Here is a 20693-nt window from a genome sequence, read left to right as displayed (position 1 = left end):
TTTAATCATAGGAAACACAAAATATTTGCTCTCATTAAGGAATTTATATTATGGAAGAATTAAGTACAGAGAGTAAAATAATGACAGGAAGAAGCTAGTTCCATTTCTCATAGACTAGAAAAATGTTTTCGTTTTTCTTCCTTGACCTCCTGATTTTTCAGCCTTGGCAGTTGCAAAATAAATCAAACAGGTATCAGTATTTGCCTTTCTATGGTGGTTTTTATTCCAGTCTCAGTAGTCTTTCATTTAGGATAATTCAATATTTAAATAATGTTAACTTCAGTAGCTACTTAATTGTGGCTTTTTGAGCTCACGGCTTAATAGCTTCATAAGTGTTTTCAAAATGAAAAGCAATATAAGCTTTCTGACATTACTTAACTGATGCTACATAAGATGTGTATCTTTATATATTTATCTTTTTTGGCCATTTAGTGTGAAATAATGCAATTAAGGAAGAAGCCACATATGAATAGATTGAAAGTCTGTCTTTATAAGGCAACTGTGAAACCTGCAAAAACGGAAGATTCACTATAACAAGAATATTCTTAAAGATAATCAGTATATACTTGATTTGCCCTTAAACCCATGGCTTTTCTAGAACAGTAACTTTTGAATATATGGCATGTTTAACTACAGTGAAAAGAGTTGTTTGTGTTTGGAATATAGAGGATGGAGGAAGGGAAAGTGTGCTTTGAAAATCCTCCAATTTCATATAATACAAAAGCTACCTAACATCCCCCTTTCGTTACCTTCTCTTGAAAGCAGATCTGATGTCAATGTTTGGAGTAGTCCCGGTAGATTCTTTAAAAGGAAAGAAAACAATAAAATAAATACCATTAAGAAGACAGTTTTGGGTTCAGTTCTTTTCCAGGCTGTGGGGATTTCTGAGATGGAAGGAAGGTCAAGTGAGGTGCGGATGGCTGCCATGGAGGCCTGAGCTGCTGAGAGACTGTAACCTACTCTCCTTACACAGAATCAATGAAAGGATTTTAGGAGTTACCTTAGTCCATTGTCATTCCACCTGCCCATTAGCATCACCTGAGGAACTTCAAAAATACCAGCTTCTCGATCTCCCTGCTAGAGATTTTGATTCACCAGAGCAGAGATGGGCACCCAGAAATCAATATTCTTTAAAAGCCCCTCAAGGGATGCTCAGAGATGCCCGGCCAGGTTGAAGAAGCCCTGCTAAGGACCAGATTCCCACTTACTACAGAAATCTCGATAGCACCTCCACCCATGATCACGCAGCCTCTGCTTCACATCTCTCAGAACGAGAATCTTACAACCTTCTGTTGTTGTCTACAGAGCTTTAACAAAAGAGCTCAATCTAATGTTAACACAAAATTCACCTTCTCATAATTTCCACCTTTTGATTCTAATCTGCCTAAACACTTCTCAAGTACATGGAAAATGACCTTTGCCTTCTTCTGTGTGAAAACCCTTCCCCTGTTCACAGTGAGGCACATATATTTGATCTCCTTCACCAGCACATTCAAGCTGAATAGGGCATGGTTTCTGAATTCTCTGTCCTCCTGGTTGGTTACTCTCCTCCGGAAGGGATCTCAGTGGAGGTATGGTGCCCACGGCCAAAGACATTATTCCAAATGTGGAACAAGAAGCATACTGCAGAGAGGAATATCATTTCCTAAACCTAGAGTCTATATCACTTGTAATGGCTCAGTTTTAAATGACATCAGCGTTGTCTCTTGTGGCTACATCACACTTTGGATTCCTCTTAAGTTTATGATCTTTGCTGCCACGTTAACTTTCCCTGTGTATATTTCTAGAAGTGTTTCCCCTCCCCCTCCAATCTCCATGTACAACTTTGCATTTATCCCTACTAAATTCCCTCCAAGCAGTACACAGAGCATACAGATAGAGAATTTCCATATCTGACATTAGTCCTTATAAGAAAAATGCTCCTTCCCACCTGGGTATCCTGACATCCTCGTACCATATAAGCTTATGTCCAAACCTGAGTGGAAATAAGTGGACCCAAAGAAACAGGTACATTCAGTAGCAGCAAAAAAAAAAATGGCATCAGCCCTTATCTGGGAGATTGAAGGAATAGATAGCATGGACAAGAGATACTTGGCAATAAAATCCCCAAATTCCATTTGTAAATTGTCTCATAACAATTTAATTCAGCAGGCTTGCTGAAACTACCACAATCAGAAACACACACCGTTTTAAAGGAAGCTTTATTTTCACAATCTCATGGTATTAAATGACCTTCCTCTCCTCCATCCCCTTATACCCCATTTAAAAAAAAAAGACGTCACATTTATCCAGATGAGAAAGCTCTCTTACCGTGTACTTCAAGATCAAACGAACAGCTGTCAAACTTATCCTTATAGGTGACCTCACATCTGTAGTTTCCTGCATAGTTCTCTTTGGCCTTGATAATCTGCATCTCGAATGTGTACACCTGCAATGAAATGCATTGGGACACATTTCAGTCCTACCTTGCCAACAGAAAGATACCATCACATCTTAGTTATTTTCCAAATTCCTCAGCATTGTCTTAAAGACATGTCTGTATCCGGGATTCCAGTAGCATGTTTTTAATAGGGGAGAGATCAAAGTGCCCCATAGCCCCTGGGCACAACAGGGCAACCACATTAGACTGTAAATATTAGGAATGGTAGGTAACTCCAAGAGAATTTTCTGGAACTGAAATCTCTCAAGGCTGAACTTGAAAATGACCTTCTACCCACACAAAAGGGATGAGCGAGCTAAGCTCCTGTGCCAGGAGTTCAGGGCCATACCCGACTTTGCCTTTCAAAGGTTTCCTTCAGCTGGAGGTGCTTCCCTGCCTTGCTAGCCAGGTCCATCCATTTCCCTTTGAACCATTTGACACTGGGTTTTCTAAGAAGATCTTCAGCCTTGACTTTGGCTATAAAGCTGATATTGTCGCCTAGAAAAAGCACAAGTGATTCAGACTGTTTTAAAATTTGTCATTTGTTTTGCTCTCAACTGAAAGGAGTTACACAGGACTGCACTGCATATACTATGATGTGACTGGTGACCCTGGAATTGTGCATGAAATGGTCCTGATTTTTTTTTTTAATGAATAGGGAAGGTTTTAGTATACTCCAGCTTGTGTTTATGGAGCAAAAAAGGAGCTATGGGTTAATCGGTAGAAATAACTTTTGTTTAGTTTTATATGATATGAAATAAAAATGGAAAAAAACTGCCACAAATTTTTATATATATATATATATATATATAAATATTATAAATTCTTTCAAATCTTTTTTATTAACTAAGTGATGGGAAGTCTGGAATTATAAGATTATGACTAAATGAAACTGATCTTTTTTAAATAAACCTGTCAATCTGTTTGAATTGACTGATTCCTGATTAGATCCTAAGGACATCAAAACTCTAGCCTGGTGGCCATCCCAACACCTTGATGTCTTCCCGAAACACGGGGTGAGCAAACATTTCCATTCACCTGCAGGGTGCTTCTACATTCTAGACCTGAAAGAACATAGTCAGCCATGTGCTCATGTGCATACTATTTGGTAAAGTGTCAAAGGCTAGTTCTGATGTCAATTTATTTCTTATAAAAAGTTATTTGTTTAAAAATTCCTGGACACCCAAGGTGTTCTTTAACTCAGCATGCTGTTTATTTCTTTCCCAGCACTTGGCTTTTGTGGTTATCTCTTTAATTTCTTGTTCTCTACTCATCTCATTAAAACGGTGAAGATCTGAGCGCTTCCATGGAGTACTCAGTGTTCAGAATAGTGTTTGAATAGGAGGTGTGTGATCAGTATTTTTGAATGCATGTTCCCAAAGTTGAACCACCTGTTGGACTAGCTTCTTTGAGATACTACACATCATGATCCAATGTGTGTGAAGATTTGTAATTGTCTTATGGGATGAGGTGTATTGTAATAACAGCAAACAATAGCTCAGGGCTTTAAGACATGCCAGGCACTGTTCAAATTCCTTCACAGGTAGTGAGTGTTATCTCTGTTTGACAGATGAGGAAACTTATCTGAACCCAAATCCAGGGTCCAAGCATTCATTACATACAAATGCCTACATGCTAAAGGGTACTGAAATGATAGCTTTCACCCACTTTTCAGGTTCTATAAGCAGGATTTAATATAGACATACAATGAACTATTATTCAGCCACAAAAGAAGAAGGGAAGTACTGAGTCATGCTAAACTTGGATGGACGTCAAAAACATTATGCTAAGTGAAAGAAGCCAGACACAAAAGGTCGCATATTGTGTGATTTCATTTATAAGAAATATACAGAATAGAAACATTTATAGACACAAAGCAGATTAGTGGTTGCCAGAGGCTGAGGGGAAGAAAAATGGGGAGTAATTGTTTAATGCGGGGGTACATGATTTCTGTTTGGGGTGATGAAAATGTTTTGGAACTAGACAGGTAGAGGCTGCAAAACACTGAGTGTACTAATAGTTACTGGTTGTTCATTTTAAAATAGTTAATTTTATGTTATGTGAATTTCACCTGCATTTTTTTAAAAAGCAGGTTTTAACACTTGGCACTCACCAACTTTCACTGTTCCTGTTTGAGGCTTTTCCACGAACAGGGTGGATAGCTGAGAATTGGCATTCTGCTTCTCATGTTCTTCTGTGGCAGGTGATTCCCCAAGAGACCATTCTAATGAGCAGAAAGGACGAAAAGAATCATTTCAGGGCTCAATTCTTCATCGGCAGACTTACCTGGATTTGTCATGTTCATCAATGCTGAAGCTTTTCTTTGTCTAATAAACTTGGATAAATGTTACATCATTCTTTCCATCTCCCCTGCAGCCATCGGTAGAGAATGACAGATTCCCATTCTTACAGAAATCTCTTCCATAATGGGATAAAGGAATATTCTCTAATTTCTAGAAATAATAAAACTTTTGAGGTAGGTTGTTACTCTGTCTTTGTTGGAGCCACGGTTCATTTATGTCCCCATCCTGCCTGTCCCCTAACAGATAAATAATGATGGGAAGGATACTAAAGCAGTACTCTCAGTATTTTTCCAGGTGACTGACGCTAAAGCCATATCTATATAACAATAGAATTGTGTGGGTCAATTTGCAGATCAACCAGGAAAAGTCAGACAACTAAGCCTGGCCTGGTATTTCTAAATTCCTTGCTATTGTATAATTAGACAATTCGATTAGGGTTGTATAGATGAGGTCATAGTTTGACAATTTAATACTAATAACAGATCATGACCTGCAGGTACCAGTGTTAAGAATACTAGGAACGTGCTGAAAGGGAGGGAAAAAGAGAAAAACTGAAAGAAGAAAAAAACTCTTTAAAGCTTTCCCATGAAGAAAGAGAACCTGAAAATAAAGTGTATTTTACATTTTCTACTTTGCACTCCAGGTGCTTAGCTTGGATTAATCAGTCAGGTCCAGTGAGGAGGGTGGGAGAGAGAACTGCAGATATTCCCTCTGGCTCTGACAGCTGAATTCAGAGTTCAGTTTTAGCTGCTTAATAACTGAAAAAAAAATGCATGGGTTGCCAACTCTACCTGTTAATGTTTCTTGAAAAGAAGGAAATGTAGATTTAGTTATTTTAGTTGTCATGTATCAATCATGCTTCATATTTCTGTCCATAGGAGACAATCATTTTCACAATGAAGTTATGCAATGTAGTCAAGATTACATAATTTTTTAACATAAAAAAGTTGATGTTATAATTTTATGTTGTGTGTCTGTGATATTAATAATAACAGCGAATAGTGGCCATTCACATTTGGAACATGAGGGTAGGACTTTTTATTGTTTTATTTCTATATTTACAAATGCCTGCAAAAGTAATTGGCCCATCAGAGGCCCATAGTAGTATCATAGTAGGCCCTCAACTCAAAATTGTTGAATGAATAAATAACCTCACAGAATTGTAGCAAAACTGACAGGATCTATTTGTAGGTGCTTTATCAACTGTATGTAAAGTTCTATAAAAAAAAAAAAGTGAATTATCATCTAACTTCAGCACACCCCAGATGGAGAATGAAAAAGTTTCTTAATCTCTGTGTATTTGTCAAATGTTAAAGATGATAGTTGTAATAAAACGAACAAACTTGTGGTATACGTAACTATAACAGATTCCTGAATTTGTGTGTGTGTATCATGCAAAATTAATTGTTTCTCAAAACATTAGTTTTCTTGTAAGAGGAAATTTAATGAGAGATTGCTATATGAGCTACAAACTGAAAAAAAAACAAAGATTAGAATCAATACAACTTCAAGAAATGAGGTAATTAGTGATTATATTAGAATGAGGTGGGGATGCCTTGCTCCAGGCATGCGCTCACCTGAATCTTTTCTCTCCAGGGCCCGACTACACAAACCTGAAAGGAAAGTGTGATTGGGATCATGCAAAGGGAAGGGGGTGAAAAATGGAGTTCTGCCTTTAATCATCTTGGATCCCCCAAACCCTCTTCTGATGATGGGGAGAAAAAAACTAGCAGTTGGCTTGGATAGAAAAATCAGTAGAGCTTCAACTATGAAAGCATCTCTAAAACTATGTCTTATTTAAAAAGCAATAATAAACTTAAAAATCTTAATACCTAAAGAACAGGGGGAAAGTGTACATAGCTGCAAATAGAAGACAGACATCTTAGTCCCTAAAATTTGTATCGAAAACTTAAGAGTCTTATTTATTTAATAAAGGAGGGCTCTTTTTAAAATTTTTCTCATATAAAACAAAAAGTGGCCACTGAAGCCAACATTTTCCCTCTTGGTCCTGGCACAGGCAAAACCTGGTGCCTCTGCCCACACATTGTCTCAGCAGGGTGCTCTGCCTTTTCTTCCCTTTACAGTCAGTTACTAATAAATGACAAAGAGGGGGAAAGAAGGGGTTGGATTTATCCTAACCTGGAGGCAGGGCATTAGGCGGGAAGACTTCCTCTTCATCTGAAACAAGAAATAGGTGTACAAAGTCAAGGAGAAAAGGACTTCGTCACGAGTATCCTGAGAAAAGAGAAATCTGAAAAAGAAAAGGAGAAACTACACAAAACACTTTCAGCTGATGAGTAAGCCTTAGAAGACTTGATACCTGAAAGATTAAAATTGAGTATTCCAGGCAAAAGAGAAAACAATAAATAAAAGGGTGAGAGAATAGGGTAATCAAAATGAAAGTGTTAATTAATAATTAGAATTCTATGCAAGCATTTTATGTGATTATAGGTTAGGAAAAAAATTAATGCTAAAAAAAAAAAGTTGAACCTTGAAATCAACAACGGTGGTGGTTTTCAAGTTCTCATTTTATAACTGAAGTCAACGACAGACGTAATTATATACCACAATGACTTGGATACAGACATAAAAGCATATATGTACTATTTGAGAACTTGTTACCCCCCCTACCATGAAAACCTCATGATTAATTTCCCTTCTATGTTTAAGAAACAAAAGTCAGCATTAACTAATATAAATCAATTTGTCATAGTAAGTTCACCAATGATTATTGTAGAAACTTTATAAGCATTTTCCCAAGATGATATTGGTGTTGGCCAATGCTATATAATTTTTAAAATATTTACCCATGCACATTTGTACAATTTAAAATATGCCTTGGAGTGTTTATGTGCAAGGCATTGAATATTCCCTTTTTCTAAGACGTCTGAATTTTAAAGTGTCTGTGTTAGATGCTTAAATAGGCATTTGGTGTTATCTGAACCACAGCCACTCTCCTCCCAAAGCATGAAGACTAGTGAAAGTGTAAATAACAATAACCTTTGTACTTGTGGATGTCAAAACACAAACTTATATGACTATATAAATAGGATACAGCAAACACATGCACGTGTGAAAAGAAGAGGTAAAATAGCACACTTTTGTGTAATCTATTAGAATATTTACTACAAATATTATTTACTAGCCTGAAATTTCTTTTCTAAGACTGTCAACCAGGGATACGTTTTAGTATTTATTTTTAACAAAACAACTAAAGTAGTATTTAGAGAACCTAATTTATAGTTTCAGAACCTAAGAGGTGATTCACTGTATATTGTGAGAGCCAGGATTCTTCAGAGGAAGATGTCTGTAGTCCAGGAAGCTTGGAAAATGTTAGGCTAAATAAAGTGAAATGCTTCTTTTTTATTGTATTGTATGTGAGCATTTACTGAGTGACGTCCCAAAGCCTTCGTTGTGCTAATATGTGCTCGTACAGGGATAGAGACAAGACATGATACATCAGTTAGCATTTCCTAAGCTTAGTTCACTTTTGAATCCTTTTCTCCTGGAATACCCATTAACATTCCACAAAATCGTGCATTTAGGGAAGTACAGGTATTTCTGAGCTATCAGCAGAATTCTATATTTCAGAAGACTGTTAGGTAATTAAAAATTTACATAACGAAAAATAAAATACTTTGCAATTTAAAAATATTATTTGCCATACATTTAATACAATATCAGCATTTTATTTTTTAACCTGTTTCAAGACTTTTATTTACTGAAATATGAAAGAATCTTGATTTAAACTCCTGTAAAAATTCTTGAAAATGAAGTTTTAAAACTCAACCAAATCTTAGAAAGGAACTTCCTTTATTATATATAAACTAGAAACTTGAACCATTTGGAGTCAAACGAACACTTTATTTTATATAGGTTTTGTGGTTGTTTGTTTGTATGCTTTGTGCACAGGGCATAATGAAACTTTGAGTTAATTGTTTAGAATGCTAAATGATTGAGAAACTATTCACAAACGTTCATAAAACTAAAATAAAAAGATAATCAATTTTTTAAGCAAAAATTTGATGAGTGAGTAATTTCAATGTCCATTAAATGTTAAGACTACGTGAGGGGACACGCACAATTAGACTATTAAGGCACCACATATTAAAATAGTGCTTCAAAGTGTCATGAAGTGATCTAGATAATCCAGCAATACTTCCAAACACCTGTTACTTCTCAATTGGCAATATTTGAGTCCTTGTACATACATTTTCAAATTTATTGAGGTGCTAGAAAATATAATTGACAAGTTTACTGTTTCTTTCTTTTAAAAGTAGCTTTGGTCTTAGCATCCCTTTAGGTTAGGAAATAAAGTTAAGAAGTAGAGCTCTTGACCTGAAATTCCTGAAAAGTTGCCTGGTTGAATTTGATTGAATTAGATGAGAATGAAAGGTTTCATTGTTGTTGTTTTTTTTCTGTTTTTATATTTAAGTCTTTTATTTCTAGAAAGTTTTCTTGTATTATGGGTTTTTTGTTTGTTTGTTTGTTTTTTAGTTTCACGTGTGTAAAACAATGTAATAGACATTTATAGCCCTCACAAAGTGATAATCCCCCTCCCCCAATCTACTACCCCTCTGACATCATACATAGCTGTTACAGTTCCATCGACTCTATTCCCTATGCTGACTCCACATCCTATGAATATATATATATATATATATATATATATATATATATATATTTAATTATAGTTGACATTCAATATTATTCAGCTTTAGCTTCAGGTGTACAGCGCAGTGGTCAGGCATCTACACTATCCATGAAGTGGTCTCCCTAATAAGACAAGTGCCCATCATTGTTTTTCTGTACCGTGGAAAAACAGGTTCTACTGCTAGAAGGGAAATTGAATATGCAAATCTTTTGGGTTGTGCCTAATTCAACAATACATATGAAAGGCATGGCATCATAGAAAGAACATTTCCAAAGAAAACAAAACAAAAAATACAATATGTAAGTCATATTTTCTTTTTAAAGGTGACTACAATGACGATGAAAACGTACACATCTGTTTTTGGCTCTTTAGAATGCAGCATACATGAAGACCTGGGCCCAGAGCGGCAGAGCTTTCTGCCTAGCGACATAGAAGGGAAATTTACCCTTCTAATGACAAATTTTACTTGTCATTAAGTCATGGGAAAATAGCATTTGTAAAACCGTAAAAATGATTCTTTGAACAGCTGAAGTTCCCAGAGAAGAATGCCTGGAAACTAGAGAAAGAACTTGGTGTCATATTACAAGCCGGAGATTTTAGGGGGTACAAATGAAATCTGAAATTCAAAGGAGAGACCTCCAGACATAGTAGAATGTGTACATTCTTATAATTCTTCACACTCTCTTAAGCATAAAATAACTTCTACCTATGATTGACTTAAATTGCATTTTAAATTAATTTTTAAAGTGAAACCAATTTGGGATTATTGTTGGGATTTTTAGAATACAGACTAAAAAGTATATAAAATTAAAATATACATAACTGTAAACAAGCCTCAGTTAAATTCTTTGATTTAGACAAATTTATGAATTCCTCCAGCAGGGTCATCCGTTGCAGTAGTTGTTGGCATACATGACCAACCATAGTAACATCAACAACCACCACCACATATGGAAGACGATAACATCAACGGCTAACATTAATTCGCCGTGTTTTGAAGCATTTGATTAACTTATCACCTTTTCTTGATGAGGGGACACACGCCTTCACACTTTGAGGCTTTTGAAATCAGGACTCCTCTTACAATAAATATGTATAGTTCATAAATTTTTTCTCCCCCAAATCTGTCAAATCAATGCTGTATCTTATAGTCTTGTCTTAAAATTGAAAAATACAGTGATATTAATTTTTAACAAAACTCATTACAAAGAAATATGTATTTAGAATATATAGATAAAACACAGAGACATTTTAGTAGATGGTTGTCTGATATCTAAAGGTAAAATTGCACAAAAACATTTTAGCATACTAGTAAGAAGTACCAAGATAATGTTATCGCAGATGTAAAGGGACCTAAATAAAGAAAACAAATTAAAAAAAAAAAGAAAACAAATTTTTAATTGTTCTTTTAATTAAAAGAAAATCATATTACTTAGGAGAAATTTGCTGGAACTTCTGTTGATTCACTTCCTCCTCTGCCAACCACACTCAGGCCAAAAGAAAGACGCTTCATATCAAGTGACGTGAAATCTTTAATATACACAGTTTATTTGTTATAACAGTTTATGTGGTAATGGGAATGCCTGGAAAAAGAAAGTTTTTACTTCTCTTGCTACAATTACCAAAAGCAGTTATTTTTCTGGAAGAAAAACAAAAAGAGGCAGTAAACATCCCAATTGGGTTTACCAAAAACTATACAGACTATAAGCTGATAAGATGAAAACATAAAAATAAAAAAATAAGCATCAGAACTTAGGCATTGAAATGAGTACTGATCTTCAAAGCAGTCTCTGATTGTAAGGATGCTGGCACATTTGCAGCCTCTCATAGGACTAGTTTTAAACTTCCCACAAGGCCAATTGTTGAAGCACAGAAGACACCCAGTCTCCTGCCTCTATGTTGACACCTACAATGTGGGTTGACCAAGAAATGTGTGATCCCACTAGTGCACCCACATTATTCTCTACACATGGCCCTCGGTGACAATTGTCTACTTCAAAAGCTGAAATCCACTCTCCTCTGTTGATGGTCGTTCTCCTCTCTAAAGCTCCCTGAAGTCGGCTGCAGGAGGGCAGACCCAGCACCTGACTCTTGCTTGGCACATAGCTGCCTTTCAATATTTGCTGAATAAATGAACGTTAGCATAAAAGGCAGATCTTTAGCCCCACTGAGAGTGTACAAAAGAATCTATACTTCACATTTTATTGATTTGCCACCTGTCATTATTCTGGAAGAATTCTAAGCCACGGTAGCATTATCTTTGTAAGGACAGTGCCTCCCAGCATGATCTGAAAGGATTTGCACATCGAAATTCTGGCATTGCTGTTTGGTTAAACACATCTTTTATTGTCATCTCTATTGTTTCAATTCCAGGACAAAGTGGGCAGTATTAAGGAACAGGATAGCTGGACGGACAAGTCCAGAGGCAAACAAGCAAACCAACAAATAGTCAAACCCCTTCCTGGGAAAGCAGCTGTTTCCCAGACAGACTCTTAGTAAATCCAAAAACTAGGCAATTCACCCACAAGCAGCACTTATAAGATTGACATCAGAACCAAACAACATTCTGTGGCTAAAAAAACAATTTTAGAACAGTTCCAGGCTGTCGCAGAACGATTCAGGCAACCTGGGAATGATATTGAGGCTGTGCTGCTATGAAAAACATTCTTAATAGTAACAGTCTTGGAGTTATTAATGGAATATACTTCAACCAATTAGATAAATAGGGACTACAGTGTGAAAATGTTCTGCTATCCAGGCGTGACCATTTTCAATTTTTTAAGTGAGTTGGTCTTACATCGTCCATCTGTTCTGAGGGTGAGCACCTAACACAGCATCAGTGTCTCATTCTGAATCTCACTGAGTAAGACCTTGTATGGGACTCACATCCCCCTGCGCAGCAAGTAGGAATGAAAATCTATCTAGATTACCATTGTCTGTACGTACTCCAGCTAAGCCAGCGTGGAAATTCGATTGTTCATTCATTCTACAGATATTTATTAGGAAATCAATCGCCTTGTGCAGCTTTCTGCCAGACACTGGAAAATAAATGAGACGAGGGGCCCAAAGGGGTCTTAAGACAGGGTGCCTGACTGTCAGAAAGCTTACAGCCTGTTAGGGAAATGAGTGAATGATTATTACATGATTCAGTGGAGAAAAGAGTGATTGAACAAAGCAATACGTCCAAGAGGAATCAGGAGGAGGAAGGGCAGATGAAAGTCACGGGAAACCTGTATAAAGGAATGAAACCTGAGCTGAATGGTTATAAAAAAACAATTGGATGGACTGAGGCTTGGGAGAAGGCGAAGGGCAGAGAAGGACATTCTAGTCAATGCTGGAGAAAGGTCTGTTGCACCTGTCAATCTTGTTTATGCTCATGCAATTCTTCCTCAGCCATGGCTTTATATACAGCAATTTTTATTGTGTCCATATATTTTTTTTTGAAATTTTCCTGTCCTTGCTGAAATTGGGTAATAGTTGAAAGGTTTGTATATTTAGAAATAATTTCTATTTACCTTCCTTCTTTACTTAGGGATGTCACCTTCTATCCTAAACTGATTTTCTTCCTAGGCATGTAGAGCAAATATATACACTGTAGTTTACGTAGTTGAGTATGTGATTGCAAGTGGCCTTGTCCTTGCTTAACTTTTGCAAATGTCAGAAAAAAACAAATGCTACTAATTTCAGGATGCCCTCCCCACTCATTTGTGCTTGCTTTTTCATCCAACTGTGTTCTGCATAAAGAAAAGAGTTTTTGTTAATTGGTTGACTGGTTGGTTGGTTGGTTGGTTGGTTGGTTGGTTGATTTTACTAAACAGAGAGACATTTTCTCATTTAAGCACACAAATATAATATGATGACTTTTCAGATTAAGGGTCAGGCACAGGCTTTGTTTAAAATTTGACAGCATGCCCTCTGGGATTACATCATCTGCTCTGTTGGTTGAGCCTTACAGCCTGGCCCAAACACCTTTCCAAATTTGGAAACAGATATGTATGCCATTGGCCTTGAAGAGAATAATATTACAATAACTTTAGCCAGGATGTCCAAACATCCTTGAACCCATCTCATGGAAGGAGTTCAAGGAGTTTGAACTGTCTGCATTCCATAAGCAGATAACCTTCAGATTGTGGCTCATGTGGCCAGGATTAGTACAGTTCAGAATATTATCCATGGGAGCCACTGGAGGTCAAAGACAAAATCAGTGTACTGATATTATGTGTTCATTTATGAGAGTGTAAATACAAGTTAGCTGAAGGAAAATGGTCCACTGTACTGAAAAAAAGAAGAAAAGTATTTTACTAATGTATAGGAGACAATAATGTCAGAGGAATTAGGTAATGAAGCATGACATAAGAACAAAGAGATACTAGACATAATTTTGAGTGGTGTCCAGAAAAAAAGTCTTATTGCAGTCAGGAAATAATTGGTTGTTCTAAAAATTGACCTATGGTTTTCATTACACAAACAAAAAATGAACATATAAACGATGATACAAACATATAAAGCGGATTGTCAAATCTGCCTCTGTGAAAACTTTCTTCTGTAGAAGATAATGCTCCTCAGTTTAGGGACAAATGGTCAATAATGACAATGACCACCTCCATGTAGAGATAAAGGAATTAGTATTGCAGGAATCCACATGATAAAGATTATCCATTTTTTTAAAAACTGGGCTATCTCCATATAAAGTAAAAACAGAATAATATTACAGGAATAAATGTTTCCAAATCAATAAAAAGCAACATGACATTTGCTTAAGGTTGTCTTTCTTGGCAAGCTACATAAATCATTATGTAAGTCTACATGAACACATAGTCAGTATTACAAAATGAGATGCTGGCCTTCAGAATTACTAGTGAAACCTGGAACGGTTCACGCAGTAACATGAAAACATTCAATTAAAGAAAAATCTGGGCAATCCAGATAACTTTCCAAATTGGCATAATCCCAAGATCAGACACTTCTTTTCCTTCACATGCACATTAGAAGTTGGAAACTACCAATTAATTTGCTGGCATCTCAACAAAGTGCGTGCGATATATTTATCATTGTTGTTTTTCTTTTAGAAATGTGTGTAATGAAAACTGATCAAAGCATCATTTGTCATTCTGTTGATGGGCTCGTGCAGATAAGATGCAAACAAGAAACACTTAACCACATAGACGAAAGAGAAATTCCATGGAGCCACCATGGTAATCATTACTGACCTCTTTCTGCTTCTAATTTTGTTGAATTCAGCCTCATTCTCCCTCCCTCCACTCACCTTTTGGTGGTGCAGTTCCGGCTTCCTTCTCTTTGTTTGGTTCTGTGTGGAAAGTACAAGCACATTTTTAACAGTGTCTTAAGGAAAGCATTTAATGTGTGAGGCGCAATGGGGTGTGGGGGGAAGGAAAAAAAAGACAATAGATCATAAATGATCCTCATACTCATTTATTATGCTGTACATGAATTATGAATTTGGGAATTATAATGTAGAGTTGCATTAAACTAATGGATTACTTTTGAAAAAAGTATACCTAGAAAGTTGCAATACAGATTTTGTTAAAATACACTTAGCTGCTGTTATAACATGCAGGTTCATGTTATATATAATAAACTGGCATGGAAGTGAGTATAAAATGTGCGTCACTTCTTTGTAGGCCTCAACAACGGACTTACTTTTTAAGGAAGTCTGACCCATGCAATGGTTCTAATAGTTTGAACTTCTAAATGATATTGCAGTAAGGAACCACGGTATAAAATCTGAAATTACACAATAGTTTCAATATATTTCAAAATACTTTGGTGCACATATTAATCTTCTGGGTTGAGCTGAGTGGCAATAAATGCAATACGAGAGCAGCAAAGTCAGATATTATCAGTTGAGACCATTCAGTTTACATTTCTCTCTGTTCAGCACCATATTCATTTAGATACCTGTAAATGGTGTGTGACCTGTGGTTTATATAAGAAAAAAATTGTTTTGAGTATGAATTCCCTCTTTTTTTGATTGACTCGAGATCTGAATCTTAGTTAATAAGGACAGTTTTAACAGAGTTTGGAAAGAGACTTGTTTGAGCAACAGGAAGTCAGTATTGTGCAATGAATATGAAATATGGCATAAGGGAACTAACTCTGTAGTGGCCCAGTGACAGCTCCTGCTCTGAAGAGCAGAAGGGAAATGTTATGTCTATAATGGCCTGTACATTCTCAGTGTACACAATATTGGCAAAAATAAATCTGTATACGAGAGAAGAAAACATACCAAAGAAAAAGTTCCTAAGAAGAATGTCACATATGTGTACTGGTTGAAAGAAAGCTACACATCAGCCTGCCTCTGTTTAAACTCATGTGGCACTGAACCTGTTTCATTCATTTGGACACATAGCAATACACTTCTATACTTCTTAAGGGTTTCGAGGGTGTGATCTAGTATTCTTAGCTGGACCAAGGGACTCCCATGAGCAGGTAGATTGCTCAAACTGCCCTCCTGAAAATGATTTCTAGGGTGGAAGAACTTTGTAAGTGCCTTATAAATTTCCATGCAAAAAGATCACCAACAACTGAGGTCTTACTCAATTCCTGCTTTCAGCTGGGCTGGACTGGTCTGTAGTGACCTCCTACCCCTTGTCTTCACGCTCATTGTCAATTCAGGGGACATGCTTTAAGTGACCTACTGCCTTGGGAGGTTCTTATAGTTTTGCCTCCTGTTTCAGCACAGTGGTTGTATTGTATTTAATTGTTCTCTGGTCTGTATTTTATTTTCTACTTGGCTGTAAATAAACTGAGCACAGGGAAATATTTTCTACTTGGAGTTGCCCACTACATCTGGTACAGTATGTTCGTACCTAGTTATCAATAAGTATTGGGTAGGTAGCTCTGTATCCTTCTGACGGGTTTGGGCAGAGTTGTGCACATGATAAATACCCTGTGGATAATTCTCGAATGAATACTGGCTTCTCATCCTGTTCAAGGAGGAAGAGTTGATGAGCGAGGGTACTTGGGTGTCTTCATGGGAAAATGCACATAGTGTTGGTGGCCTCCATCTTTGGGGCTATTTGACTGGGTAGACGTAATTCTGGAGAGCCATGTTGGGGTTTAACATTCCACTTGGGCTCATCATTTCTTTCAATCCTGTTCTCGTTCATAAATCTGTGTAGGTGTAAAAGCAGGTGTCACCTGCTGTGTCGCTAGGCACTGCCTCTACCTGTCAGGGAGTTCACTGGAAATGTTACTTCTTGTTTTTTGTTGTTGTTGCTGTCACCTGGTGCACAACAGGGTACTAAGATCTGGAAAAGTTTCTTCTGATGTTGAGCCTCAGATGTCACTAAACCTTTCTGGAAACTCGCTGAGGAATGTGTGGAGGTGCTTGATAGTGGCATAGTCCAAGTCTACAAGGGGCTGCTGATCTTCTGGGACTGAGGTGGGATCCGCTTTTCACTCTCACAAGAAAGATGCAGGTTTTGTTTGCCCTTAGCTACATGTGAAAAAGCACTGCAAATCCTCAGACCCTTGGAAGTTTAGCCTCTATGACGCAAAAACATGGGCATAACTATAGCTTTGGCATACCTCTGAGGGTTTTATAAGTCTGTGATGTGTCATCCAAATTAGATTAACATGAAAGGGTTATACAAACACAATGTATTATTATTATTATTATTATTATTATTATTATAAACCTATCACAACTGTGGTCATCCAACTTCTCTATAGGAGTTTGATTAAAGCTCACAGTTCACTGAAGGCTGAATCATGCTGGGATAGACATTCTATATTTGCAGCCCAAACATGTGAGTTAGTGTTTTCACTTACCTTCTGGGGGTGGGGCTGGAGCTGGGGTTGGCACTTCATTTTCTAGAAGTGAAAAGAGTAATGGAAGAGTTAGGCTCATGTATCACAGAAAAAAGCTACTTTCCACAGCCCCAGGCTGCACTCAACTCCAGGCAGCCATCTTACCTGTACTGACAAGAGGGATAACGCAGGAAAAGCATCAACCTGTGGCATTGAGAGGCCCAAGACACACTGCCTTTTGGCCGATAGTGTGAGGTGAGGATCTAAATGGTATTATACAGATTTTCAAGATGTGGCACAGTGTAGTGATGAACAGAGACAGGTAAAATGGGGATCCAGGTATCCTTGCCACTTAGTTATTCCCTCAGGCAGAGCATTTAACGACACTGAGCCTGTTGGTCTTCTCTGGAAAGATGGACACGACGACACCTATTTTATGTGCATAGAGTTGCTGTGAGGATGAAATGAGACGCAGTGTGTGGCAAGCGTGTCCCTTGGAGACTAAGGTGCTCACATCCTGTAGAGTCTAAGGTGAGGTCAGTGCTCAGTAAATGCTTTCCCCAGAGAGCAAGGGCACCACAGTTTCTGACATCATGAGACTCATGAGACTAACTTTCTGAATGTTGATGAAACCAAAGTCCTCCGACTTTGCAGTGTTTCTTTTTATAAGACAAACCACTGTTCATCGGGAAACAAGTTGTTTCTCACAGTGGTTTCTGGAAGTACCTATGCCTGCAGGAGATTTCCACCTACACTTATCCTAAGTTTTCAGAGCTCTGGGTTTGAGGTTTTATACCTGGATTTGGATATCCAGAATTATACAGAAGTATGGTGGTAAAGCCTGTGAAAGAATCTTCTGTTAACAAATATACTATGTCCAAATAGCTAAAGGCATAACCCGTGACCAAAGGGCTTAGAATTTCCCCTGCTGAGTCCCCACAGATGCCCAGAACTGAGAATTAGTGACGTGTGTGAGAACCAGCTGCTCTACTCCAGGGCAGGAAGAGGCAGTTAATGAAGGTGATCTCTTTTAAAAGGATTTTCTGCTTGACGATTAAATACCAAAGAAAGGTTTTTATATTATAGGAACTTTGTAGGATCCCAGGAGCTTTGTCTGTCCGGATCTAGGATTTTCCACAGTTTTTCCCTAAGTGGCTCTTTCCAAGCCAAGAAGACAATACCTCACAACAAGCAGTGTGGCCCGAGAGTCACTATGTGCAGGCCAGGCGTCCTATTTCAGACTGGGCAGCCTGGGGTGAGCATAGAAGAAGGAATGGATCTCATGGCAACAAAAATCAAGAGAGAAGCGAGGCAGGGCTGCCAGGATGTAGCAACATCTCCTTCTATCACTAATTTTTGGTGCCAGGTATAAACTCCCATTTATTGTTTAAAAAAGAACCAACCATTTTCATTCAGATGACCACCAATAAGTATATTACTATTTACTAATGAGAATAAAAAATATGACCAAAGGAGGGAGGCATATAGCCTTTCAGACTGGCAGAAGATAACATGGCAGGATGTGATAGGGTTTGAAAGACAAATGTTCCTTCGATGGCATTGAGAGAACAGCTTTCGTTTCTTGCCCATGTCATGGAAAAGATCTTTAGTGCCAGCGTCAACCAGAAGACAAAACACTAGCTCAAGGCATTTTATTTTCAGAGATCTGAGTGCAGAGATGGAAATTGAATGTTGACCTCTTGGCTTTGAGTACATTGTTGCAGCACACAGATATCAGAATACTGAGAGGGAGTAGCCAATTTCTTTGACGCGTTATCTTTTGGATTGTTGCCCATTGTCTGAAGACCTCTTGTGGCTGTCTCTACAGACAAGTTTCTCTGCCCTCCAGTCTCTTTTTCTCACAGTCCCAGAGATTACTTATGCCACAGCTGGGTTTCAGCCTGTTATTCTACACGAGAGGGTACCTGTTAGGCCTACACTCTTCAGGTTAGCATTCAAAGGCATTGTCGGCAGGCACAGCCTATCTTTCCCTCCTCTTATTGCACCTCAGTGGCCCCTGTGTTTTTCAGCTGATGTCTCTTTTCACCTTCTGACCTTTCTGCCACAGAGAAGAGTGATGATCCCCAACAGACCTTTTCATTTTTTCTCTACATGTGATTCTGTCAGACAGACCTAGGTTTGAATCCTGACTCTATGCTGTATTAGGGTCAGGCAACTCCTAAATCTCCATCAACCTGCTATCCTCATCTGTGAAAAATAACTAATAAGATAAATGCCTTCATAGGGTGCTAATCCTACATAAAAAGCCTAACACGATTTCTGGCATGTAAATAGAGCTCTATAATTTACAGCAATAACTATTATCATTACTGTCCTTTGGCAATCTTTGTCTTTTTGACATGTCTCTTAAGACTCTCAGAGCTAATTATTCCATTCTGTTCCTCTCCCTTATTTTCTCTGCATTCTGGACCACATTATAACACACTCTTGTTTCACTAGTTATTTTTAAATTATTTTTCAGTTGTCTCAATATATTTGTGTGTTTTTTTCCCTCTCAACTAAACAAGGACAGGGATCTTTCATTCCTTTCCCATCTTCCTGGTACCTCATTTCATTGCTGAAAACACATTAAATGCATAGTGAATTGATTTAAAAAAGAATTAAGAAAGCCTTCTTTGGTGATTGTGTTTGAACTACCAAATTGGCCATGGTTTCTCAGCATCTGTGTAAACAAAGGCCCATTAAGCAAAGGAAGCCAGGGTTGCTTAAAATCCTGTTTTCGAAGTAAGGCCAAGGGTGAATTCTAATCAAATAAGTAAAAAGAGAATCATTTTGAACATTGAAACTATAAATGTGCCCTGAATGTGAATTCTCCATCTCCATTATGTCTCTAGTCCCAATGTTCTATGTAACAGCTTCCAAATCAAACTAAAGTGAGAGTTTATAGGGCTTAATTCAACTTCCAACAAATCCACAGACCATGGGTGATTAATAGCTAACTATGTCAGATAGTCAGAACCACAGAAACATTACAGGATATTAGTGCTGGTACATTTTTAGGATGGTTGCAGGAAGTGAAAGTAGAAATGCCTGCCTGGTAGGTAGGTGGAGCCAGAACTTTTCCTTCTTAAAATCCTAAAAACCTCATTACTTTACAGCCAGTGAAAGAATAAATAAATCACAATCACTTTTTGACACCTACTGCATACAGGACCTAGTATATATTCACTCTTATAATATCAACAATTCTGTGAAGTCTGTGCTAGAATTACCCCCATTTTGCAGATGGGAACTGAGGCCCTGGGAGGTCCCACAGCTCATTGGGGGTGGGGGCAGGCTCTGGCCCAGGTCTGCCTGACCCAGAATCTGGGATCTCCAGCCTGGGGCTGCACTTCCCTTCTCAGCTGCTCATACAGTAGAGGCAGAAGTAAACTGATTGACTTTTCAGAGCGATTATTGTATGTTTTTTCTCACTGACTTGATTGGTATTATTGGAAATAACAGCACAACTTATCACAAGGTTCTTGGCAGGAATGAATGAGTTTCTGTAGGGGCAGGGAACATAGAGCACACTGTGTAGTCC

At 37.7% G+C, this 20693-nt stretch overlaps 1 protein-coding gene across 9 annotated transcripts in view; it reads right to left on the bottom strand.

The window, feature by feature from the left end:
* MYBPC1 (myosin binding protein C1) overlaps positions 1-20693 on the bottom strand; it is an 88823-nt gene that overhangs the window by 55822 nt on the left and 12308 nt on the right. For 7 of the 9 annotated variants that reach the window (XM_019732098.2, XM_019732089.2, XM_019732091.2 and 4 more), the window contains exons 2-9: positions 17171-17212; positions 14643-14684; positions 6862-6900; positions 6300-6335; positions 4533-4643; positions 2769-2917; positions 2311-2428; positions 750-801 (exon numbers count right to left, since the gene is read on the bottom strand). In XM_019732098.2, the coding sequence (XP_019587657.1) occupies positions 750-801; positions 2311-2428; positions 2769-2917; positions 4533-4643; positions 6300-6335; positions 6862-6900; positions 14643-14684; positions 17171-17212 (589 nt within the window). The remainder of the gene's footprint in view (positions 1-749; positions 802-2310; positions 2429-2768; positions 2918-4532; positions 4644-6299; positions 6336-6861; positions 6901-14642; positions 14685-17170; positions 17213-20693) is intronic. The other 2 variants (XM_019732101.2, XM_074326215.1) reach the window with 1 other exon arrangement.

This window comes from Rhinolophus sinicus, linkage group LG02 (assembly GCF_036562045.2).
Source record: "Rhinolophus sinicus isolate RSC01 linkage group LG02, ASM3656204v1, whole genome shotgun sequence".
NCBI lineage: Eukaryota > Metazoa > Chordata > Mammalia > Chiroptera > Rhinolophidae > Rhinolophus > Rhinolophus sinicus.
The sequence above is the reverse complement of the archived record's forward strand: the minus strand, read 5'-3'. Positions and strand labels throughout refer to the sequence as shown.